This window comes from Salvelinus sp. IW2-2015, linkage group LG14 (assembly GCF_002910315.2).
Source record: "Salvelinus sp. IW2-2015 linkage group LG14, ASM291031v2, whole genome shotgun sequence".
Classification (NCBI taxonomy): Eukaryota; Metazoa; Chordata; class Actinopteri; order Salmoniformes; family Salmonidae; genus Salvelinus; species Salvelinus sp. IW2-2015.
This window is the reverse complement of record NC_036854.1, coordinates 48,239,415-48,265,918: the sequence shown is the minus strand read 5'-3', so window position 1 is coordinate 48,265,918 and position 26,504 is coordinate 48,239,415. Positions and strand designations below refer to the sequence as shown.

At 42.5% G+C, this 26,504-nt stretch overlaps 1 protein-coding gene across 1 annotated transcript; it reads left to right on the top strand.

Moving 5' to 3' along the window:
• The first annotated feature begins 11,816 nt into the window (after window positions 1–11,816).
• Window positions 11,817–26,282, top strand: LOC111973192 (inhibin beta A chain-like). Its single transcript, XM_024000469.2, has 2 exons — window positions 11,817–12,720; window positions 22,620–26,282. Exons 1-2 carry the CDS (start codon window positions 12,297–12,299, stop codon window positions 23,408–23,410), a joined length of 1,215 nt encoding a protein of 404 aa, XP_023856237.1. The 5' UTR covers window positions 11,817–12,296; the 3' UTR covers window positions 23,411–26,282.
• The last annotated feature ends 222 nt before the right edge of the window (window positions 26,283–26,504 follow it).

Genomic DNA, 26,504 nt, shown 5'->3' with positions numbered 1-26,504 from the left:
TCTGGGACATCATGTTCTCGCTCCATCCACCAACGCCACGTTGCACCACAGACTGTCCAGGAGTTGGCGGATGCTTTAGTCCAGGTCTGGAGGAGATCCCTCAGGAGACCATCCGCCACCTCATCAGGAGCATGCCAGGCGTTGTAGGGAGGTCATACAGGCACGTGGAGGCCACACACACTACTGAGCCTCATTTTGACTTGTTTAAGGACATTACATCAAAGTTGGATCAGCCTGTAGTGTGGTTTTTCACTTTAATTTTGAGTGTGACTCCAATCCAACCTCCATGGGTTGATAAATTTGATTTCCATTGATAATTTCTGTGTGATTTTGTTGTCAGCACATTCAACTATGTAAAGAAAAAAGTATTTAATAAGAATATTTCATTCATTCAGATCTAGGATGTGTTATTTTAGTGTTCACTTCATTTTTTTGAGCAGTGTATAAATGCAACATGCAAAGTTTCAAAGATTTTACAGGTCATATAAGGAAATCAGTCAATTTAAATAAATAAATTAGGCCCTAATATATGGATTTCACATAACTGGGAATACAGACATGCATCTGTTGGTCCAAAAAAGATAGTGGCATGGATCAGATAATCTGTCAGTATCTGCAGCGCGACACATCTCCTTGGCAAAGTTGATCAGGTTGTTGATTGTGTCCTGTTGTCCCACACCTCTTCAATGGCTGTGCAAAGTTGCTTGATCTGGAACACCCTTTGGTATATGTATATAAACATGTTTAATGGGTGACGTGTCTGGTGASTATGCAGGTCTTGGAAGAACTGGGACATTTTCAGCTTCCAGGAATTGTGTACAAATCCTTGTGACATGGGGCCGTGCATTATCATGCTGAAACATGAGGTGATGCCTCAGGATCTCATTATGGTATCTATGCGCATTCAAATTTCCATCAATAAAATGCAATTGTGTTCATTGTGCATAGTTTATGCCAGCCCATAACATAACCCCACCGCCACCAAAACGCCATAAACGCTGTCTGCCATCTACCTGGTAGAGTTGAAAAGCACACTTCTCCTGCATGTCAGTGGCCATCGAAGGTGAGCATTTCCCCACTGAAGTCGGTTACGACGAGGAACTGCAGTCAGGTCAAGTCAGGACGACGAGCACGTAGACGAGCTTCCCTGAGACGGTTTCTGACAGATTGTGTGAGCTTCCCTGAGACGGTTTCTGACAGATTGTACAGAATTCTTTGGTTGTGCAAACCCACCGTTTCATCAGCTATCCAGGTAACTGGGCTCAGACCATCCCGCAGGTGAAGAAGCTGGCGTGGTTACGCGTTGTCTGTGGTTGTGAGGCTGGCCGGTTGGTTGCTAATTGCATGCTCAACCAGAGAGACATTCAGGTCTTACCTAGCTACAACTCCTAGCTTGTTGTCTAACGCTAGCTGTAAACAGCTGAGTTGACCTCCTATCTCAAAAGACCTTCTTGAGTAGAATAGATAGCTAATTAACGTTAGTATTTGCAACCATCCAATCCTATGATAAATGTCTATAATTTACAAAGTTTTGTATTTCTGGCAGTCACACCAGACCTGATGACAATTATTATTATTTATTATTTTACCCCCAATTGGTAGTTACAGTCTTGTCCCATCGCTGCAACTCCCATACGGGAGAGGTGAATATCGAGAGCCATGCATCCTCTGAAACACAACCATGCCAAGCCGCCTTGTTTGCTTAACCCGGAAGCCAGCCGCAGCAATGTGTTGGAGAAAACACTGTACAACTGGTGACCGAAGTCAGCTTTTTTTGCACACGGCCCACCACAAGTACTCGCTAAAGCGTGATTGGACAAGAACTCCACCCAGCTGGCCAAACCCTCTCCTAACCCAGACAATGTTGGACCAATTATGTACCCCCTTATGGGTCTCCCAGTCACAGCCTGCTGCGACACAGCCGGGGATTGAACTCAGGTCTGTAGTGACACCTCAAGCACTGCAGTGCCTTAGACCATTGCGCCACTCAGGAGGCCTTTACATTTATTTTATTTGAATAATTTTCTAGATCAAGGATATCCACATGTAATCCGCCAACACATTTGAAAATACATTACAACCCCAATTAAAGTTTTTTATTTTTTATTAACCTTTTTCTGAATATTGTAATAACATGATGTTCTACTAGACACCTGCCTTTCTCTATGTAAATCAAATCAAATTTTATTTGTCACATACACATGGTTAGCAGATGTTAATGCGAGTGTAGCGAAATGCTTGTGCTTCTAGTTCCAACAATGTAGTAATAACCAACGAGTAATCTAACCTAACAATTCCACAACTACTACCTTATACACACAAGTGTAAAGGGATAAAGAATATGTACATAAAGATATATGAATGAGTGATGGTACAGAACGGCATAGGCAAGATGCAGTAGATGGTATCGAGTACAGTATATACATATGAGATGAGTAATGTAGGGTCTATAAACATAAAGTGGCATAGTTTAAAGTGGCTAGTGATACATGTATTACATAAAGATGGCAAGATGCAGTAGATGATATAGAGTACAGTATATACATATACATTATATTAAGTGGCATTGTTTAAAGTGGCTAGTGATACATTTTTGATCAATTTCCATCAATTCCATTATTAAAGTGAGCTGGAGTTGAGTCAGTATGTTGGCAGCAGCCACTCGATGCTAGTGGTGGCTGTTTAACAGTCTGATGGCCTTGAGATCAGTTAGCTGTTTTTCAGTCTCTCGGTCCTTGCTTTGATGCACCTGTACTGACCTCGCCTTCTGGATGATAGCGGAGTGAACAGGCAGTGGCTCGGGTGGCTGTTGTCCTTGATGATCTTTATGGCCTTCCTGTGACATGGGGTGGTGTAGGTGTCCTGGAGGGCAGGTAGTTTGCCCCCAGTGATGCGTTGTGCAGACATCACTACCCTCTGGAGAGCCTTACGGTTGTGGGCAGAGCAGTTGCCTTACCAGGCGGTGATACAGCCCGACAGGATGTTCTCGATTGTGCATCTGTAAAAGTTTGAGTGTTTTTGGTGACAAGCCGAATTTCTTCAGCCTCCTGAGGTTGAAGAGGCGCTTCCAACTAAACTACTGAAAGAGCTGCTTCCTGTGCTTGGTCCTCCTATGTTGAACATAATAAACGGCTCTCTATCCACCAGATCTTTACCAAACTCACTAAAAGTGTCAGTAATAAAGCCTCCCTTGAAAAAGCCAAACCTTGACCCAGAAAATATACAAAACAATCGGCCTATATCGAGTCTCCCATTCCTCTCAATCTTTTGGGAAAAAGCTGTTACGCAGCAACTCACTGCCTTCCTGAAGACAAGCAATGTATACGAAACGGTTCAGTCTGGTTTAGACCCCATCATAGCACTGAGACTGAACTTGAAGGTGGTAAGTGACCTTTTAATGGCGTCAGACTGAGGCTCTGCATCTGTCCTCGTGCTTCTAGACCTTAGTGCTGCTTTTGATACCATTGATCACCACATTCTTTTGGAGAGATCGGAAACCCAAATTGGTCTACATGGACAAGTTCTGGCCTGGTTTAGATCTTATCTGTCAGAAAGATATCGGTTTATCTCTGTGGATGGTTTGTCCTCTGACAAATCAACTGTACATTTCTGAGTTCCTCAAGGCTTTAGGACCACTATTGTTTTTACTATATATTTTACCTCTTAGTGAGGTCATTTGGAAACATAACGTTAACTTTCACTGCTATGCGGATGACCCACAGCTGTACATTTTGATAAAACATGGTGAAGCCCCAAAATTGCCCTCCCTGGAAGCCTGTGTTTCAGACATAAAGAAGTGGATGGCGTCAAATGTTCTACTTTTAAACTCGGACAAAACAGAGATGCTTGTTCTAGGTCCCAAGAAACAAAGAGATCTTCTCAAATAAAACTGTGAAGGACCTCGGGGTTACTCTGGACCATGATCTCTCTTTTGATGAACATATCAAGACTGTTTCAAGGACAGCTCTTTTCCATCTACGTAACATCGCAAAAATCTGAAACTTTCTGTCCAAAAATGATGCAGAAAAATGTATCCATGCTTTTGCTACTCCTAGGTTAGACTACTACAATGCTCTACTTTCCGGCTACCCGGATAAAGCACTAAATACACTTCAGTTAGTGCTAAACACGGCTGCTAGAATCTTGACCAGAACCAAAAAAATGTATCATATTACTCCAGTGCTAGCCTCTCTACACTGGCTTCCTGTTAAGGCAAGGACTGATTTCAAGGTTTTACTGCTAACTTACAAAGCATTACATGGGCTTGCTTCTACCTATCTTTCCGATTTGGTCCTGCCGTACATACCTACACGTACGCTATGGTCACAAGACGCAGGCCTATTTACTGTTGCTAGAATTTCTAAGAAAACAGCTGGAGGCAAGGCTTTCTCCTATAGAGCTCAATTTTTATGGAATGGTATGCCTATACATGTGAGAGTCGCAGACTCTGTCTCGACCTTTAACTCTTTATTGAAGACTCATCTCTTCAGTAGGTCCTATGATTGAGTGTAGTCTGGCCCAGGAGTGTGAAGGTGAACGGAAAGGCACTGGAGCAACGAACCACCCATGCTGTCTCTGCCTGGACGGTTCCCCTCTCTCCACTGGGAATCTCTGCCTCAAACCCTATTACAGGGGCTGAGTCACTGGCTTACTGGTGCTCTTCCATGCCGTCCCTAGGAGGGGTGCGTCCTCCTACACACTTCTCACATCAAGGAATCTCCCTCCTACACACTGCTGCAACGTGTCCATAAACTTGCCACCTAAAAACACTGTAGTATTTTGGGAACAAAAGCTCTCACTGGATAACTTACACTTCCTAACTTGACCTTGTCGGGCAAAGGCTCTCCAAACAGCAGGCATCACAGACACCGGGAAACTTAAATTTCAACTGATCCTCCTCAACACTTAAAGCCACCCCTGTTTTCACTCCTTTCAAAGGCACCCGTTTCTTGTCCCTAATCGCATGATCCGAAGCACCCGTTCCTTCTGGACTGAAGTCTGGTTTATACTACGGGTGTGTTCGTAAATMTAATCAGGAGTGCCAGAGTATGCTCTGGGTGTTCGTCAACTCAGAGCGTTGTGAGATTGACCTTTCGTAAATTGAGAGCGTTTAGAGAGCTCAATGGACACTCTGGTCGAGGAGTAGGGTTGATCCAAGCATTCTGTGCTAACAACAGCAGTCAAGCACCCAAGCTAACTGGCTAACGTTGGCTAGCTTGCTAGCTGCTTCCAGACACAAATGAGAGAACAGCTCACTCTGACCATTTTACTCYCCCTAACAGAGCTGATTAGGCTGTTTTTATGTTATCCAGAGCATCGGTGACTGCAACTGTGCTGCTAGCAACAATTTCACTTTGCTTTTTTGCCAACGTTTACTGACACACTGACACTGACATAGCGTTCATATATTTATCAGTTATTCTGAACTCTGGCACACTCAGAGGAGAGTGCTCTGAAATTGGAGTAGATATCCAGAGCGAATTTACCAGCTATGTCAATCAACAGTTGCCGCAGTGACATCATGAACCTTCTATTGAAATGGTTACTTGCATAATGGAGTCTTTTTTTGTTGTTAAGACATCTAGCTAGATAAACAATGAACCATAATCCCAACTCATGATGTTACTACCCTGCATGAATCTGCATTTAGAAAACCATCCAGGTTCAGTGTTGGCTAGCTAACATTAGGCTATAACTAGCAAAGGAAATGGCTCTGAGATACGAATAATATTACTACACAGATCATACAATTAACGTTAGCTAGCTGACCTAACAACAGCAGTCAAGCACCAAAGCTAACTGGCTAACGTTGGCTAGCTTTCTAGCTACTTCTAGACACAAATGAGAGAACATCTTACTCTGACAATTTTACTCGCCCTAGCAGAGCTGGTTCTTACATCGGCATAACCATCAAACAGGCCTCCTGAGTGGTGCAGCGGTCTAAGGCGCTACATCGCAGTGCTTGAGGCATCACTACAGACACAGGTTCGATCCCGGGCTGTGTCGCATCCGGCCGCGATCGGGAGACCCATGAGGCGGAGCACAATTGGCCCAGCGTCTTCCGGGTTAGGGGAGGGTTTGACCGGCAGGGATGTCCTTGTCCCATCGCGCTCTAGTGACTCCTGTGGAGGGCCGGGCGCATGCACGCTGACACAGTCGCCAGTTGTACAGTGTTTACTCCAACACATTGGTGCAGTTGGCTTCTGGGTTAAGCGAGCAGGTTTTCAAGAAGCAGTGCGGCTTGGCAGGGTTGTGTTTCAGGGGGGACACGTGGCTCTCGACCTTCGCCTCTCCCAAGTCTGTTTGGGAGTTGCTTATACAGTACCAGTCAAAAGTTTGGACACACCTACTCATTCCAGGGTTTTTCTTTAAAAATATTTCTTTTTTAAATGACTTTAGTCTTCTTTTTTAGTTACTACATGACTTGTTTCATGTGTTGTTTCATAGTTTGGATGTCTTCTCTATTATTCTACCGTGTAGAAAATAGTGAAAATAAAGAAAAACCCTTGAATGAGTAGGTGTGTCCAAACTTTTGACTGGTACTGTATAAGCAATTCAAAAGAGAACATTCTCCACATTAAACAATAGGGAAAAAAAGAGAAGGCAAAACACTCCATGTCCTTCACCAACATGACTAGACAAATATTTTAATCTCATACGTCAAGTCTGCCAGTAAGAGGCAGGGGGACTTTTCCAAGGCACTTAACATAGCAAACAGTTAAAGTCACAGGCCGATCCAAGTAAGAAACAAAGTTACTAATATTGTACAGGCTGCTTTATGGGCTTGAACACGCAGCATGGTCAGCATCTGGCCTGACCGTCCGTCTACCACTCTTAGTGAGAGAAGGGTGCTACCATATTCTTCCCAGTTCTAACCGGATCCTGACTCAGCGACTACAAAGGCAGTGAGAGTAATGGGTGGGCCCCTGATTCACATATAATCTGGCCCCTCCATGTAGCCATAGGCCCCTTGAATCAGCCGGACCTTTGAGGTGTCATGAGTCTGGGGCTTGTGATGCGTCTGGTCTGGCTGAGGGGGGCAAGAGCCTGATTTTATAGAGTGTGAGTCGAGTTTAGGGGGTAAACACTGTGTGTGTGTGTGAGAGGTTTGGGGGGAGGGGGTAGGGCTTCCATTGGTTGACTTACGCATGGAAAATACAGTTATGATGTTTTCTCTTTTCCAATATGTATTTTAGTTAAAGGGTAGCCTTAACCTTAAGGGACAATCGAGTAAGAACACACACACACACTCCTGGTCCACCCTCACACATGCACCCACACAGGAATATCAAAACAAAGAACAGTTTATTAACATAAGACTGGATATGGGGCGTAGAAATCCCCTGATTGTGTGTGTGTGGAAGAAGCTTGTCACGAAGCCACTGGCTTTCGGAAACAGTTTTTAAAGCTGTCTGGGTTCCCTGCGCCGTCACACACCACACACAGCTGTGCAACAGAACGTTGCTTCCCCCTCCCCCACCCATCCCCTCTTACTCCCCACCCGCTGCCTCTCCTCTGCTCCACTCTCTCAATCCTCCACTCGGAAACAATGAGGCTACGCTAGTTTTTGGGGCTGCGCTGGCCTTTCCAGCAGATCTAATCCTTCCACTGCGTCTACTGTAAAGTGAAGTCATCTCGGTGTGGTCACCATCACTAAAAGGTCAGGGATTTAACAGGTTGGATAGATGGTTCATAAGGCTCAGTCTCTCTCATTCTCCACTCTGTATGCATTTGCATTAGTTCAGCKTGACTTTGTGTGCCCGTTTCTACTAGTAACTAACATTCCGCACTACTCCCAGACAGACCATATACCCCCATCCACCTCTTTCCTTATTAGGCGTTAATAGCTCATCTTAGGACAGAAGAGATTTAGATGATGACATTTTTTACAACTAATGAAGGAAACAAGTGTTTGTGTTTGTTCATCGAGGAGATTTACCGAACAGTCCAGGGTGACTCACATAGCTCACATTTTTGAAGACAGTTGCATAAATACCAAGAAGCAATTTCAGTCTACAGAATTGTTGGTAACTAGCCCGTCTCCCAAACCGCTAAACCGCACCCCTGTCCGAGTTATACACTTAACTCTGCTTATAAATAAACATTTAGCRGAAAAACATTCATTATGATGTTTCTCCATTTGGGTGGGGTTTCTTCTGTGAAAAACGTCCAGTCAGACACACATTAGACGCGCCTCTCACTTCAACATAGTGGGAGTCTGAGAATACAATGTCTATTTAGGTCAGGTGTATCCTAACCGGACTGCGAAATATAATCACGGCTAGTTTAAACGGATGGCCCATGGCCCATGGGCCAGGACACCCTGTACATATAAACATACTGACACCTCAGAAGAACAACTAATATGGTTGGCAAAGGGAATAATTGTTATTATTCCACAAACGTACAATAGGTGGGCTTAAAGTTTTAACATAGTCACTGTACATTTCCACAGCGAGGCTCATAAAGGACATTGAGGTGGCCCTGGAGATACAGAACTTGAGTTCAAGTTCAAGTCCAAATTACGTCCACATATCAGTTAATACAAACTGAAATCCAGTATATTCATAAATTGGACAGCCACGGGACCTATACTGAGCCTGAACCTACTCTCACTACTCATCCAGCTTCAACAAACCTCTACTCCACACTCACACTCAACATGCCCTCACTTTCTCTTTCCAGCTACCTCTTCCCATTTATGTCTCTCTCAGGATGAAGAGATTGCCTGGTCCCAGATCTGTTTTTGCTGTATAGCCAACTCCTAAGACCAACCATGGGAGTTGGCTATACAGCACAAACAGGTCTGGGACCAGGCTAGTGGAGAGATATGAGAGACTTGGACAGTGTCTGGCCAGGCCCAGTAACGGTCAAACCTTATCCACGGGCTCTCCCATGCGTCTGGATGGAGGAAGGGAGAATTACGCCGCACTAGAGGAGCACACATCTGGTGAAAGACTTACTCATCACTTTCTCAGGGTGAATAAAACTCTAACCCCCCCCCCATGCCACTGTCACCACCACCTCATCCCAGTTCGTTGGGGATTTGATTTTAATGGGGTCTGCTCAACGCCCCCGCCGCGACGGTGAGGAATGCCGTAACTTGAGTGTTGCTGGACTCTCAGCATCCTTCTCCCGGTTATATCTCCCCTGGCGTGGAGACGGAGCGAACCAATCCATCACACATGGCCGTGGCCCTTCCGTGCCATCACACACACGCTGAGCATAATAATAATGATAATAATAAAAATCGTCATCATTCAACTCTGTACTGTGTCTACTCCATCTTGTACAAAGTACAATAAAAGGTGTTATGGGAACTATAACAGATACCTCACCTCCACATAACCTGCTGTCTCCCCGTGCTCTCACACACAAACCTACGCACGCACGCACGCACGCACGCACGCACGCACGCACGCGACGCACCGCACGCCGCACCACACCACACACCACACACACACACACACACACACACACACACACACACACACACACACACACATGCCACCCTCCTTCTCACCCCCACCCTCCTCTCAGCAACAGGGTGTCACACTCAGGCAGCTGTAGCCTCTGGCTGGCTTGAGGACCTCCTGTCTTTTGCCTTCTGACATGATACGGCCAGCGCTACATTGAGCTGCTCTATTGGCCCATCACTGTCCGCGGAGGACGAAGTCTCTTCTCGAGACTCTGAGGCAGTAAATTTGTCAGGAGCGGAACGATGTGCTGGATTCACCTATTACGTGTTTCATAAAGTTGCAGAGGTCCTGCAGCTACAGCTCAGAGTGGAAGGAAATGACCCCTAACCTTTACMAGAGACAGTGGCGGACAGCAGCCAAACTGCGAGAGAGAGAGAGAGAGAAATTAGAAAAAGTGAGGGAAGTAAAGAACGAGGCAGGAGGGGAAGAAAGAAGGCAGGCAGGTTGATGGAGAGGGAGAAATAGAGAGAGGGGGAGAAAGAGATGGATACATAGTGGGAGAGTAAACTTAAAGGAGAAGGAATGAGTATGTGGTTGAAGGTACATCATATGTCCACAAGAGGGAGTAGTGCCATTAGGACATATACATCATCCTTCAGTTAGTTTAGAAGATAGATATTACAATACACACTAGAGTAGGATATTAAAGTGTTCAACTGTAATGTAACACTAAACACATACAAATGTTAACCTGCTCACAATTTTCCACATAGTTTAGAGCTGCGTAAAGGTCTYGAACTACAATTAAATTGAATGCAGTACATGTAATCAAAGCCTTTGACCATTAGAAACAAAAACAAACATTTTGGAGCATACTGTTAGCTCTCGAAGTGCTCCAAAAACGGTTTATTCAGAGTTTTCACATAGCCTTAGTTAACATGAACTATTCAGATGCTAATTTGATCATAACACAAGATGGTGAGTCATCGTAGCCAGTCACTTRCCAGAGCTGTTACAACTGCAAGTAAATTTCCATTGATCAAGATCAATGTCTTATTTGATAATATACTAGGGATGACTTTGCATGACTTGGAGTAGATTTTTGGATACACGGACGACTCACACTAGCCTTCTGCTTTGCCTTTGATGATGTCACGCCGAAGAGTCGGAGTCTGRCTATGTCACTGAGAATCCCAGACGTCTGACCTCAACTTATTAAAYCAGGAAGTTGACCCTGCGGTCACTTCCTGGTGAATCGGCAGATGAGGCAAATGTCATGCTATTGTAAGGAAAAAACTGAACCCAATCATCCCATTCACGTTGAACTGACGAGAAAAACATGAAATACAATGACACAACATACAGCCATCTAAAAAAAACATGGATTGATGCATTGTGGGGTTTGAGTGTTTCGCCTGGGGCTTACCAGTGACCACAAATGTACATTCCTTTAAACAAAGCCCTAATATGGTATGCTATCTAACCCTTGCAACCAGACAAGGCAATCATGTCCATCTTCAAAATGAGTTGAATGTTTCAACTTAAATCTTTAGAGTCTAAGAVGMTGGGAGYGGGGGGGMGGGGGGGGTGCTAAGCTGACAAATGGAATTGTTTTAAGCTCATACTATGGATCATTTAGCTATTTCATTTAGAATTGAATGGGATCAATCGACTCTAGTTTTTTTTATACATGTAAAAAAAATAACAAATATTTCCTGATCTTTCTTATATCTCTCCGATATAGGACAGACACAGAACACACTTCCTTTTTTATTTTTTGAGGGACTATCTGTTGTTCCATGTAGTGAATCTGTTATTCAATGCATTTGTATGGGCAAGTAGAAGTAAGACCAAATAAACATTTAATCAAATCATTTTTRATATATTTTTTTGATACTTCAAGGTATATTACAATTCAAAATCAAATAGCTAAATGATCCTTGGTATGACCTTCTTAAAACAATTCCAAATAGCTTAGTAGAACCCCCCCCACCCCCGACTTAGACAGGGCTTAGACTGTAATGGGTTAAAGTGTTTCAACTTGTCACACACTCTAAACACATGCATACAAGCCATATCAGAACTTCTTATTGTACATCACTACAAACCAATGTCTACAATTCTATACGACAAATAATTCAACAACCATGTGGTTGAATTTAACAGAAGTGAGAGGGGAATGAGCAACAAAGGATAAAGAAACATGTTCAAAAAATGTGAAAGAAAAGGTTTGCAAGCCTTCCACTGTGAGACACACAGCACGACCCCAAATAAATAAATAAAGGCTAAGTTAGTGAAACACATGAGTCAGAAGTAGTGAGTTAGTAAAGGGTGGGATCAGGAGGGAAGAGGGAGGTATAATTACAGTAAGACACAGGGAGAGGTACAGAAGGAAAGAGAGAAAGAGAGAGAGAGACAGCAAAGAGAGCCCTGCCCACTCTCTCAAAACCATTCAACTTGTGCACAGTGAGCACTCACAGACTTCTACAGAGAACTACGCTTCCCTGGGGTAACCTTCTGAAGACGACTGACCTTCCCACACAAAACCTCCCAAGGATCAGACATCATCTCCACTCCAGCACTGGCAAGACCATCTTCTGTCCACACCTCTCCTTCTTCAGCCATCTCTCCTTTTTAAACACAAGGATTATTCTTTTTTGTTCTCACTTTTAGGTGTCACTTTTTAAACTTTTATTCCAAGTCTCACAGTGCTGCCTACATTTATTTGTCCAGAGCTTACCTTGTCTGGAGGAGTTTTTTAAATCTCTTTTGGTAGAAGGACTGATAGTTTTCCCCACTCTCGTCTTTTCACCTACCAGTTGGTGCTCGCTGCGCTGCTCTCTACGTTGTCCCGGCAGCAGACCTGTCTAGTCCAGGATGTCTCCTTTGCCCCTGCTGAGTGGGATGTTGCTGCTCTTTGCCCATAGCTGTGGCGGGGCCGGCTCTTTGTCCGTGGCGATGGGTGGTGGCCAGACGCCACCACAGACCCAGTCCCAGCTGGTGCCAGAGGACACTGACTGCCCGTCCTGCGCCCTGGCGCGGCTCAACGAGGAGGAGGATGGCAGCAAACCCGAGGTGGTGGAGGCGGTGAAGAGGCACATCCTCAACATGCTGCACCTGCAGGTGCGGCCCAATGTCACACACCCGGTGCCCCGCGCTGCTCTGCTCAATGCCATCCGCAAGCTGCACGTGGGAAGAGTGGCCGAGGACGGCAGCGTCCAGATCGAGGATGGGGGCCACGGGCGCCCCAATGCCGCCGACATGGTCGAGACGACTGAGATCCTTACCTTCGCAGAGGCCGGTGAGTGCCACAGGTGTGTGAGTGGGGGGGTGATCGAGCATGAATATGTGTGAAAAGAGAAAAAGAGAGAGAGCGATAGAGCAACAAGAAAGGTCCTTGTCTAAGGAGGCAAGAACAGAAAGGCAGCCTTGCTAAACGCTACTAAGGCTATAGGACTGTAACCCAGTTCGGCAGGTTTGCAGACCTACATCTTTGAAACGACAGGCTCTCGACCTGCTTAATTCCACCTGTGTGATAGAACAGTTTAACCTGTTGACTCTACCCAGAGAGCTGCCCCCACCCCCACACCTTCCCCTGCCACCCCTCCCTTAAGGGTCCCTAATGACCCCCTGCTGCTTTTAAGAACACACAATTACCTGCTTAGAAAGCTCCCAGGCTTGTGTCCCTTAGCTCCCGTGTGAAGTTATTCAGAGTAGCGCAGTAGCAGTCGCCGGGAGACCGAATGAGTGTTTTTCTCAGAAATGGCAGCGACAACGAATAGAGAGAGAGAGAACGAGAGAGAGAGTTATTTAAAAAAGAAAAAAAGTCTCCTCAGGTTAAAGAAAAAAGACTCTTATCCAGTAGGCTCTTCCTCTATATGACTCACCTCGGTTTCTTCTTCCACAGGCGGGTTTAAAGCCTGCTGTCGAGTGTTGAGTGGTGTGCTCAAAGGTGCTGTCAAACCTATGATGTGTAGGGAGATCTGAGTCTGACTTTGATAGCCCAGGAGGGGAACATGGAATATAGAAAAAGCTGAACTGTGTCGGCACGAGAACAATGTTCCCTTTTCCTCCCATAGCAAATTARGACTGCCATTGAAGGTGTAGAACATTTTACAGTACAGTATTTTGGAAAGGGCTATTCATAAATACAGTACTGTGGTAATTGGTGAGGTGATCTTGAGTGCTCCCGGATCTCTGTTGCAGCAAAGGGGGAGAGAGAAGTGCTTCAATGAGAGTGTAAAGGTTGTGTACTCCAAGTCATGACTGGCATTTGCAGTGAGTTCACAAGGACTTGACAGATTACGTTTAGCGAACTCCTGCAGTAGGCCTACTCACACTCACACAACTTATGTTTAAAACCAATGGTCAGACACACAGTGAAGGAAATGAGAATGTCCTTCATTGTGTGATGTCAAGTTGCTGTTCCTGTTATGCGGTAAAAACAAACAAACAAGCGGGTAAAAGCAAAGAATTCGAGAAAAACAATGTATATTTTCAACGTAGGCTCTTCCTCTATATGGGTAGTTAGACCCAACTTTCCAACCTGTCAATTAGGAATTCTCAAAAAATTCATTTTCGAGTATGCATTTTACAGTACAATTTGAAAGAGTTGTGAAGTAGCTATAACATGGCATTGAAAACAACAATTTTTATGTCAGAGTTGGGGGAAATAACCATTATTTTTTTTATTTATTGATTGATGCATGTATTGAGGTTGAGGAAACTGAATCAAGTTAAAAAATTAAACAGTTTAGCTCACTTCATTAGAAAATGCTAGCATGCTCATTACTGGAGCCAGGTTCCCTCCCTGACGTTCTCAACAGCATACACTTGAAATAAATGAACAGTTGAACCATTTAGGAAAACCTAAGTGAGAGTATGCACTATAATAAAAAAAATGTTGATTAAACATGCAATTGTAAGGCATCCATCTGCAATAGGATTATGAGTTTGCTCAACTAAAATGTCAACACACAAATTTTTCTAACAGTGTGTCACCATAAATACCACGCCTCAAGCTTACATCAATACGACAAAGACAGACCAAATATTATTTTACCAAAGCCTTAGCATATAGATCAGGAAGCCGACAAAAATATACACTACCGGTCAAAAGTTTTAGAACACCTACTCATTCAAGGGTTTGTTTTTGTTTTTGTTTTTGTTTTTTGGCCCAAGCAAGTCTCTTCTTGTTATTTGTGCCTTTGGTAGTGGTTTCTTTGCAGCAATTCGGCCATGAAGGCCGAATCTCATCCAAACAGTTGATGTTGAGATGTGTCTGTTACTTGAACTCTGTGAAGCATTTATTTGGGCTGCAATTTCATGAGGCGGTCCTCATGAGAGCCAGTTTCATCATAGCGCTTGATGGTTTTTGCAACTGCACTTGAAGAAACTTTCAAAATTCTTGAAATTTTCCGTATTGACTGACCTTCATGTCTTAAAGTAATGATGGACTGTCGTTCTCTTTGCTTTTTTGAGCTGTTATTGCCATAATTTGGACTTTGTCTTTTACCAAATAGGGCTATCTTCTGTATACCCCCCTACCTTGTCGCAACACAACTGATTGGCTCAAACGCATTAAGAAGGAAATACATTTTAACAAGGCACGCCTGTTAATTAAAATGCATTCCAGGTGAGTACCTCATGAAGCTGGTTGAGAGAATGCCAAGGGTGTGCAAAGCTGTCGTCAAGGCAAAGGGTGGCTATTTGAAGAATCTCAAATATAAATTATATTATGATTCGTAAAACACTTTTTGATTACTACATGATTCCATTTGTGCTATTTTATAGTTTTGATGTCTTCACTATTGAAAATAAAGAAAAACCCTTGAATGAGTAGGTGTTTTAAAACTTTTGACCGGTAGTGTATGTGACATTTGTAATTGAAAACATGTGTGTCCATAGTGTTCATGAGTTTCTAGTCCATAGACCACATGGTTCAATAGAAAATATCCCAATTAATAATAAAAGCCTCTTATCAAGCATCTTATCAAGTGTGATGGTTCTATGTTTAACCATAATACCTCAAAGAACCCTTTGAGCCCTTCAATAGTTCTTTGCAGTTCAGAAAAGGGTTCTTTCCCCTTTAAGTCATTATAATAAAAATGTAGAAGCGGTGGCTCATTTTAATATTTTGTGGCATGGTTTTCTCACAGCTCTATTTGTCAAAAGACTCACGTATGGCTTTGCGTCAATTGAGAGCTGATGTCTAGTTTAATGGTTCTCAAACTTCTCCTCAGGGACGCCCAGCCATTCCAAAGCTAGCACAACTGATTTGAACTTGTCAATTAACAGAATAATAAAACCTATGGATTTTTAACAATGTCATATGGCTAACCAAAAAGAAAAGAACACAATATGTTTCTTCAAAAGGTAATTTCGATAACTTTAGGAAAGGGATCTTTATAGCACCATGAAGGTTCCATTTAGAACCTTATGAGCATGGTTCTTTATAGAACCTTTAGAAGGCTATTTATAGCAGCAAAAGGGGTTACAAGCCAAATAACCCTTATTTGGCACTATATAGAACCAGTTGTTTTTAGTGCGTAATAAATGATTCTCTGAATTCAATTTGTGATGAGAATTTGACGTGGCCTGACATTTAGTCACATTATCATTATTCAGAGTTGTTTCGACATCAGAGGGCTACTAAAGAAATCTCCTGTGTGGGACTCCTGTGTGGATCACTATTGAGTTCCACATTCACATTCGCTGTACTTGTTGGCTTATATATATATAAAAAAAAAACATAATAGTCCCTTTTACTCTAAATAGGCATTTGAATGAACTTTAGATTAAAAGGGAAGAGTGGCACTTCTGCTTGGGGGTCTTTAATAATAAATACAAATAACTAGGGTAAATTAACCACGCAGCAGGGACATTCTGCTGCATATAATTGCTTCATTCAACGGAATATGGGGCCCAATAATTATTTTGGGCTGMTGGGACAGTATCTCATGAAAGAGCCTTGCTCACTGTGTGGAAAGTGTTGAGTGCTGGTAGTGCCAATGTCCTCCGCAGTCTGTGCCCACTCTCCCCTTCAACCCCCCTACCCATGGAGTACAGCAATTAATTAAACACATCATCAGTGAAATTCCCATGTCCACATTTATATCCACATTTATCTTCTGGTAGCTGTGTCTCTTTAAATCGCACAGCTGTCTCCGGACACCTTGATTTGGCTACATAGACTAACTATAGTGACTGCTAAGATTTGGTAGTGATTTKAGAACAGAAGCACACTCTCATGAAACTGAATATGATCAACATGTACATTTGTATGTGAAACAGTTCTTTTCTGCCTATTTGGTATCAGTTAACTAATAGTTCCATTAAAAGGCCCTCATCTGTCATGTATTTTACGTATTCAGCAGTGCTATCAGTTATCAAGCTCAAGGACTCCTCTCACAAGGACTTGAGGCTGAGAGGTCACATTCCACATCAGTTACAAAAGAGTCTCACCTCCTAACCATGTCTCTCCAATAATAGTTAATTACTTTTAGATTGTGGTACAAAATAGCAGTCAATGGAACATTTTTGTACTGTAGCCTAAATTGGCAAGTCTCTTTTTTGGCTTGTCAACCTGCATGGTTGAGAGGTTTAACTACTGTTTCATGTTGTCTCATCTCTCCATTTGGTATATATGCAATGAACCACCAGTGCTGCTAAAAGCAAAAGACAAAAAAGACATTTGCTGTTTTTTTCCTCAATGCTGCCACTACCATTCATTCTTGTGCCGTGGCCAGAGCAATTAAATATGTTTTGGAATGTGATGCCAAAGCTCTTGACATCACCAACGGAGTGTCTTTTCTGATATCTCCAAATGAATATTATGCTGCCAAGGCCTACTCCAAAAGGGCGTCAAGAAAGTGTCCCGACATCGAGTCAGAGGAAACCTTTATGGTTCATAGAGACTATTCTAGCTCCTATAACAAAGCCCAGACAAACAGAAAAGAAACAGCAGCCAGTGGTTTCAGGCAATAGTAAAAAGCAAGGGGAAAAATTTGATAAAACTTTGTAAATACTTTCAGATATATCTGGGCTGGTCAAATAAAAATAAACTGACTGGTGGATGATGCCTTTGGGATCCGGCTAGGAGTCCGGTGTTCTGTTGAGTTGTGTAGCTTTTCAAGCAGGATAGGAGGGCACCCACGTTCCCATGAAGGCCATGGTGCCTCACTGAGAGGGAGACAACTACAAGCCTTGGGCAGGTCTCATTGACTGGCATGTAATTCATATTTGCCCAATCACTCCTCACCTCACCTCTCCACTATGACAGCACATGTGTGGCAAGGTTTCTTCTTGCACACTACCAACACCACAGTATTTATTGGCTTGATTCAGCCACTAACATCTGTGAACAGATATTGACCAGCTACAGAGTAAGCAGGAGAGAGGGATAGGATCAGGTTTACAGGTTAGCCAGAGCTTAGTCAGATCTATTGTATCTTCACATTAAGTCATATGTTGTGACTGAACACTCTTCTGGTCAAATGTGTGGCACGATTGCAAATCATTGGGTGCTTCTCCATCTCCTTCTCTAATTACTGTTGTCATTGGAAATTTGAATAGAGGATTTGAATGGAATATTCTTGGCATAGACCAAATAACGTATTTTGGGGGGGGGGGATTACAACCCTAATTTAATTAATTACAACCTGGCATTAATAAAGAGCAGCTAGATAGACATAAAGTCTCTCACTCTCCCAGTCTCCAAAGGTTAGGAGTCTGAGGAGGCTGTATTTCTCCCGACTTTGCTCATTGTTCTTGGTGCCTTGGCCTGTGATGCCTGGACTGCGGTGACTCAGAGCGACTGCTGCACATCTTCCTGGGCTTGGGTGTCTAATTGTGTGTACAGGGTCATAAATCAAGCCCACCGCTGGTTCATCTCCTTCCAAAGAGGCCAGCACAGAGTGTTTTTGCAAGTGAGATAGTGGAGTGTGAGATGGAGAGGCTGAGAGTCAAAGGGGTTACATGACTGGTGGCACCACTGACCTTTGCACTTTCTGTGGTCAGTCGGTGGTCAGTTGATCGACTCGGCTAAGATGGAACGTATCGTAAATGTTAGTTGGACTTTTTTTCCAAAGGGTTCAATGTGTATGCAGATGCATTCTGTTAACCTTGCAGTAGTGCGTAGGGAATGCTATTGGAATGATTTCAGGTACACATGAGATAGCTTGTAACTTTTTTTTATCAGTCTGTTAAAAGACAATTGCCATGAGCCCTACAATGTTTTACAAGCGTTCTTAAAATGTAACTGCTTCAATTTGGTGGCGATAGCATCTAACGTACATCCTAATGACATTCATAGAACACTGGGTTCTTTGCACAATGGCTCTCCAACATTGCTGTCATTGTCAGGGAACATTCCTGGAATGTCTTGAGACCCACATATGGTTGTGTTAGAGCAGGCCCCATTCAAGAGAAATCAACTTGGGAAGAATAAGGTGATCGGCACTTTCAGAGAAAAATGCTGCTACAATTCTGTTATCATTATGATGATATTTTTCAAGAAATGCATTGAAACTATTTCTTAACAAGATAAGTCAACAACAACAAAAGGTGGTTATATATGATGCTGTCCAGGATACAGTAAGCCATAATATTTTTGTGCTTGATTTATCAAACCAGAACTCGTTCAAAGTTGCAGCAGGCAAAGAGGCAAATATGAAAAAGACACATTTTTCAAAGAGTACTCTGTTTAGTCTACTCTGAAAGTAGGTCTACTAACTAGTGGACTGAGAGTTGGCAGGTATTAAAGCTGCTACAACTACCTCCAATACAACTGGCAGGTCACAGGTTGCAGAAAAATSTGATACATTTTGTTCACGTGAATCTCTAGGCAATTTTGTTTAACTCCTATCAAATTAGGCAATCAACCTGTATAAATTAATTGCGATTTCCCTTAAATTGGTAAACAATAAACACTTCAAGAGTGTGTTATAGTGTTATCCTTCTTGTTATTGAAGTGTTGCCTCAGTGGTAGAGTATTAGGGCTCCATACAATATGACTGGAACCTCTCGGGAGAGATCAAAGGCCATTAGCCCTCCAAAGCTAAACTGGATTAAGAGTGAGCATATTGCATATTGATAATTAGGACAGTATTTGGATAGAACAGGAACCCACCACTAATGCTCCTAAACGGTCAGGTAATTCGGGCTCACCCGCCACTCCCTATTCTTTTTTGAAGATACGCAATGGGGGAGGTAAAATTTTGAAAATATCATTTTCAATTTTTGTGTGCAGGACAGCTGTGCAAACTGTCCTTCTCATTGGCTAAATTAGTGTTTATTGTTCAGGAGTTATTGTACCGCTCTTCAGTTGATTCCAATTATTTTCTCACAAATTATTTCAGGAACCATGTTGGGCAGCGATGCACTCAAACAAACGCTCTTCTCAGGGCAGGTTTTCTTTGGGTTAGGGCCCCCTTGGGTTTCTACAGTCCCATTCTTTAGCCCCAGTGCAGGATTACGGAAGAACAATGACGGYGCCACCACTGGCAAAGCCAATTATTTTTTGCCTGTGTTTGTGATGCAGCGGCTGTGTTTGGACAGATGGGTTTGGGCACAAAGAGCCACAGCACATTCTCCAGTGTTAAATCAACACTGAGTGTTAAATTTAACACTGGTCCAGTGCCTATACGGGTCCACACTTTTCAGTGTTAAATTAACATACTGCTTAATGTAAAGCCTTATTTGCATATTTCCCAGAGTGTCTTGCCTTTTGAGTGAATTGTAGAGTTTACTACCCATGAATGTATTTGTTAGTGACAGAGACATGGTTGTTACATTCATCCCTTAACAATCCTGTGGCATTCACCAAGTGAGATCTTAAGCCAATATGTTATCATTAAAATTGAATTCTTTAWCACAATAAAACACATATTTCATACAGCAGCCTGAAATGCATGGTTTACAGGCCACATCAGTCATGCAAGTCACTTTATGATGTCTTGAAAATTGATGTGTAATTCCTATTGGAATCCAGCCCACAGTGGGGATATCCAACATTTGGCATTTTTATTCACCTGCAACCTGCATTCAGAATGACTGCCTGGTTGGAAAGATGAATATATGAGACTAACTACCTAAACCATCTAAACTGGAACAGCTACATTCAGTAACGAGTACAATGAGTGGAAGTAACATATTGGAAGAATTTAGAAAAATGTATGTTATTTATAATTGAGTAGCATAAGATTAATTAATCATTCGATGTACATGCAATAACATACAGCACCAGTCAAAAGTTTGGACACACCTACTCATTCAAGGGTTTATCTTTATTTTTACTATTTTTCTACGTTGTAGAATAATAGTGAAGACATAGAAACAATGAAATAACACATATGGAATCATGAAAAATAATGTTCAGCAAGCTATTCTTGTCTAGCTTTTCCTGCATGGGACTCCAAGACCTAAGGAGCGTTTTTTAAGGAGAGGCCAGCGGAGCACAGATGCTTGAGTATTGGGCAKGAGACAAAGGCTATAAGTTAAAAGCTTATTATGCATAACCCATCATTAATTAGCTAAAAATAAGGGTAATACTGCATTGAATGTATTACCTGAAAGAGGTAGGCTAGGACATCTATATATCAGGCTATACAGTATTTCAATCTACAACAGGATTATCTATTTTGGATGCAATTTGAATGGAGTTGATGGAGAGAGAGAAAAACTGCGAGAGTGTTCACGCATGCACTGATTTAAAGCAACAATATTCTTTYAGTGGTAAGCTGTTTTAAAACTCTGCAGGTGCAATTAAAAAACAAGGTGACCCCCGAAAGCCAGATGGAGATGGGTAAATTAGACGTGCGTTCTGTCTTTATATTGCTGTAGCATAGGCTATGCTGCAGCAAATGTAGGCCTACCAGTCTCAGGAAAAAACATTACGATGATGAGATGATACTGTAGGTCTACATGCACTGTGAACTGCGCTCCATACTGAGCTGGGCTGTCTGTCCCCATCCTGAGCGTTGATTCATCATTCAGATTCATCATGCCGTAGAGAAGCCAAATTTAGACATCACATATATTTGAACAGTTCCATTTCACGCCATGCCGTTCATATAAATAAAATGATTATAATTTACTGGTTTCTCGCAGTTATTTATCCCGGGAAATGGGAGTGTAACCGGGTTCCCGCCATTCTACCCTAACCCAAATAATAAGCCAAATATAATATCAAGACAGTGAGCTTTATGCATTGTTAAGACATCACTTTGTAAAGATTTTCCTCCGTAATTGGAAGAGATTAGCTTAGACATTCAAAATGATCTGTTAGGAGAAGCTTTCCAGAGGCGTGCTTGTGCTTAGGTCCCTGGACATAAGCCAGTTTTGAGCCAGAGCTGGTAGATTTGGTTCATCAGCAGGCCTCCCACAGTGGCACGAGAAGACATGTCGCCACATCACAAGTGAAGTCACATCTGCCTGTGAAAACTGTAGTTATTATGGGTAATACCTGAAATCCTTCAACCTCTTGCTGTATCTCTCTGTAATACTATTGTGTACTTTACAGTATGCTGGCTGCCACCAGTAAAGGTGACACAAAGAGATTATGCAACGTTGTTTTAGGAAGAGGTGAACAGTATGTGATGGACAGTACTGTTGTGATGTGTCTTGCTGTGTGCTTGTGAATGTGTGTGTGTGTGTGTGTGCAGTGAGTGAGTGAGTGTATACACTTCGCAAAACATGTTTGCATGTTGTACCCTAAATGTACCATTCTACTGTCTCTCCTGTAAACACATTTCACTTTAATGTTAGCAAAGGACATTACAGATTATTTTCAAACTGATATGCCCTCAATTAACAATGATGAACTGAATAAAGCAAATTTGGAAAAAGGGAAACAGACTAGAACCTTACTATGCGTGAAGTCATGTCACTGAAGTCATTAAATAAGTCATTAAATATAGAGACAGGCAAAAAATAAGGGCCTATTTTAAGTAATTAAATAAAGGTGAAATAAATAAATAAAATAAATGTCAAGTAAGGAATTCTAATGATATGTGTGCCATCTCTAAAGTGACTCAGTCTGATTGATGTGGCCCTATCACGCCCCACCAGACTCAGATGTGGCCGGTGCAGTCCAAGAATCAGAGAGCAAAGCCTTTACTTACACTGAAATGAGCTCAGACTTCATTACAATGCTTTACTAATCGAATTCTCCGATCCTCTCTCTATTCTCCTCCTCTCTAGGCGACTCCCAGGGTGCGGTCAACTTCCTCATTTCCAAGGAGGGCGGTGAGCTGTCTCTGGTGGAGCAGGCTAATGTATGGATCTTCCTCCGGCTGGCCAAGACCAATCGCAGCCGTGCCAAGGTCACTATACGCCTGTTGCAGCAGCACCATGGCGGAGACGGCCATGAAGAGTCTGTGCCACTGGCCGAGAAGGCAGTGGACACGCGGCGCAGTGGCTGGCACACTTTTCCCGTGTCAGCCAGCGTCCAGGCTCTGTTGAAGGGCGGCGGCAGCATGCTCAGTGTGAAGATCTCCTGCCCGCTGTGCGCCAATGCTGGCGCCACACCCATCCTGGTGTCGACCAGCGGCAACCAGGAGCGTGAGCAGTCCCACCGGCCCTTCCTCATGGCGGTAGTGCAGCAGGGCGAGGGCGGCGAGCCACGGCGACGCCACAAAAGGGGCCTGGAATGCGACGGCAAGGTGCGTGCTTGCTGCAAGCGCCAGTTCTATGTCAATTTCAAGGACATTGGCTGGAGCGACTGGATCATAGCACCGGGGGGCTACCACGCCAACTACTGTGAGGGCGACTGCCCCAGCCACGTGGCTAGCATCACAGGCTCCTCGCTGTCCTTCCACTCCACCGTCATCAATCACTACCGCATACGGGGCTACGCGCCCTTCCAGAACATTAAGTCATGCTGCGTGCCCACTAGGCTACGCGCCATGTCTATGCTCTACTACAATGAGGAGCAAAAGATCGTCAAAAAGGACATCCAGAACATGGTTGTAGAGGAGTGTGGCTGCTCGTAAAAGCCTGGCGGAGCTGGTGGGGCTGGGAAGTTGGTCTCATGCCCAGAGAGACAGAACTAAACGGAAGAGGCCCTTTATCTCTCTCTCTCTTGCGTGCAAGACACTTGTCAAGACCGATTCCTATTTGGACTCAATGACTGGCTTGTTCTCCGTCGTTGGCAAGTCCAGGGGGTATCTATAACTCAGAGAAATCTCTGTGGCACTTTCAAAAAAAAAAGACATAATATCTAATATATTTTTGTTACACAACAAAGGGAGGGAGGTGAGAGGATATTTATGTGACCCAGATGCGGTGTAGTTGCTCCTTTCATGTACTGCAAGATGAGAGACCATGCGAATGAGGTGCCTGAAAAATATACAGTTGAAGTCGGAAGTTTACATACACCTTAGCCAAATACATTTAAACTCAGGTTTTCACAATTCCTGACATTTAATCCTAGTAAATATTCCCTGTTTTAGGTCAGTTAGGATCACCATTTTATTTTAAGAATGTGAAATGTCAGAATAATAGCAGCGAGAATGATTTATTTCAGCTTTTATTTATTTCATTACATTCCCAGTGGATCAGAAGTTTACATACACTCAATTAGTATTTGGTAGCGTTGCCTTTAAATTGTTTAACTTGGGTCTAACATTTCGGGTAGCCTTCCACAAGCTTCCCACAATAAGTTGGGMGAATTTTGGTCCACCGCACCAAAGTACATTCATCTCTAGGAGACAGAACACGTCTCATTCCTGAGCGGTATGACGGCTGCGTGGTCCCATGGTGTTTATACTTGCGTACTATTATTTGTACAGATGAATGTGGTACCTTCAGGCGTTTGGAAATTGCTCCCAAGGATGAACCAGACTTGTGGAGGTCTACCATTGTTTTTTGAGGTCTTGGCTGATTTCTTTTGATTTTCCCATGATGTCAAGCAAAGAGGCACTGAGTTTGAAGGTAGGCCTTGAAATACATCCACAGGTACACCTTCAATTGACTCAAATTATGTCAAATAGCCTATTAGAAGCTTCTAAAGCCATGACATAATTTTCAGGAATTTTCCAAGCTGTTTAAAGGCACAGTCAACTTAGTGTATGTAAACTTCTGACCCACTGGAATTGTGATACAGTGAATTATAAGTGAAATAATATGTCTGGAAACAATTGTTGGAAAAACATACTTGTGTCATGCACACAGTAGATGTCCTAGCCCACTTGCCAAAACTATAGTTTGTTCACAAGAAATTTGTGGAGTGGTTGAAAAACCAGTTTTAATGACTCCAACCTAAGTGTATGTACATTTCCGACTTCAACTGTACAAACTATGCAACTTGTCAAGTATTACAATCCATATTTTTTTTTGCCTGTTTCATTTTCTCAACCGTTTACTTTTTCAAAACTAAAAAAGAGGAAGACTTTTTTGAGTGTGCGTGCGTGTATGCGTTCATGGTGTGTACGTGCTTGTGTGTGTGAGTGTGTTGTTGAGAGATACTTGAAAGAAACACATTGGACCAGATGCTGGAACCAAACATTTCTCTATGTATAATTATTATAATTTGCTATTGATAATAATATTATTGTTTGTTGTTTTTGTTACATTTTTGTTGAAAAACGTTACGAATGTTTTCAGTTTGCACTATACCAACATTCTGATCAGCCTAGTCACAAATATCAATGGTATTCTAAGAGAGGTTAAAAAGCACTTATGAATCAAAACATCTATAGAGCACGTGAGTTTAAAACAGAGATAACGAGAAAAAAAGACGAGTAGATATAATTTTGAATACACATAGATGTATTATTACAGCATTTTTTGACCACCAAAGAGTTTGTGTAAGTATTGCCAACCATCATTGTGAGGCTGTTACAGATCGCATTAGCGTAGCCTAGCATCAGTGCCCAAACATTCCTTCTGCTCCTGCACAATGACTTCATTTCCCATAATGCTTCACTCTAACCTATACTTTTCACAATACTATCTTGTTGGAGAGCGGCATATTATTGTGTTATTATTGTATTATTATTTGATTATTATTGTAAAAGCACTTACTGTAGGCCAATTTGTCATGTTTTGGCAGAAAATGAATGTCTCCATTGAATTAGGAAGTCTGAAATATGTTTCCTGAAATTCTAGTTAAAATTGTTTCATATTTCAAAATATCTCGCCAAATATTGGAGGTCCCATCTTACATCAAGCAAACGTTTTTGGGCTGTTTGGAGAGTTGGTTTCCTTRGCTTGCCTTCATACAACATTGTACATGGTCCAATGTCTAAAAGGAAGCAATTAGAAACTTTGGTAACACTTTCTTTTACTGCCTGCTTTTTTACCAGCTAATTATTTACATAGTAATTATACTTTATCTTCTTTGAGATTCATTGACGCAAGCTTCAATATGTAACATTTGGTACTAGTTAAAGCAGTGAGTTACCAGTATTATGGATATCTATTTCAATGTTGATAGTTTAGAAGTACAAAGAAGTATCCATTGGGCATAGTTTCTTAGTTAATACCATGTAAAGTGTACCAGTTTAAAATGGGCTGTAAAATAAATGTTACCAAAATATTCCCKCACAAAGTGTTGTCTTGGAGTATAGACTAATTTAAGAAACACATTAATGTACCTTACAGTGTGCATTAATGCATACAGCATCAATAGAAAAAAAGTGGTTGTATTTGTTTTCATTTTCTTTTATCAATACAAAAGAATTGACACTGAAACAAGTGGACTTAGAATAAAACCTATATTTTTTATTCTGTATATATTGAAATGCAAATACCAATATGTTGCATTGCTTTGTTGTACAAATCCAAAATGTGCTTGTGGCAACGTTTTTTTATCTAATTTATTTTGCAGTATTTTCTTTGTTTCACTTCACCATTAAAGTTAAAAGGATGTACACTAAAACAGAAATGTGTTGTTTCTGGTTTTGTGCAGTTTCTGAAAAGGTGTTCTATGCATGTTCAGTCCAGTATAATTCAGTATATTTGACCTTGTGCATGAGTACACACACACGCACGCACGCACGCACGCACGCAGCCGCGCCTGCGCACACACAACACACACACACACACACACCACACACACACACCCCACACCACACACACACACAA

What these genes read in the sequence shown, in the direction of transcription:
- LOC111973192 (XM_024000469.2), top strand. Translation starts at nt 12,297, where the DNA reads ATGTCTCCTTTGCCCCTGCTGAGTGGGATGTTGCTGCTCTTTGCCCAT. An exon ending in CCTTACCTTCGCAGAGGCCG is followed by an intron (nt 12,721 to 22,619) that starts GTGAGTGCCACA and finishes CCTCCTCTCTAG; the next exon opens with GCGACTCCCAGGGTGCGGTC.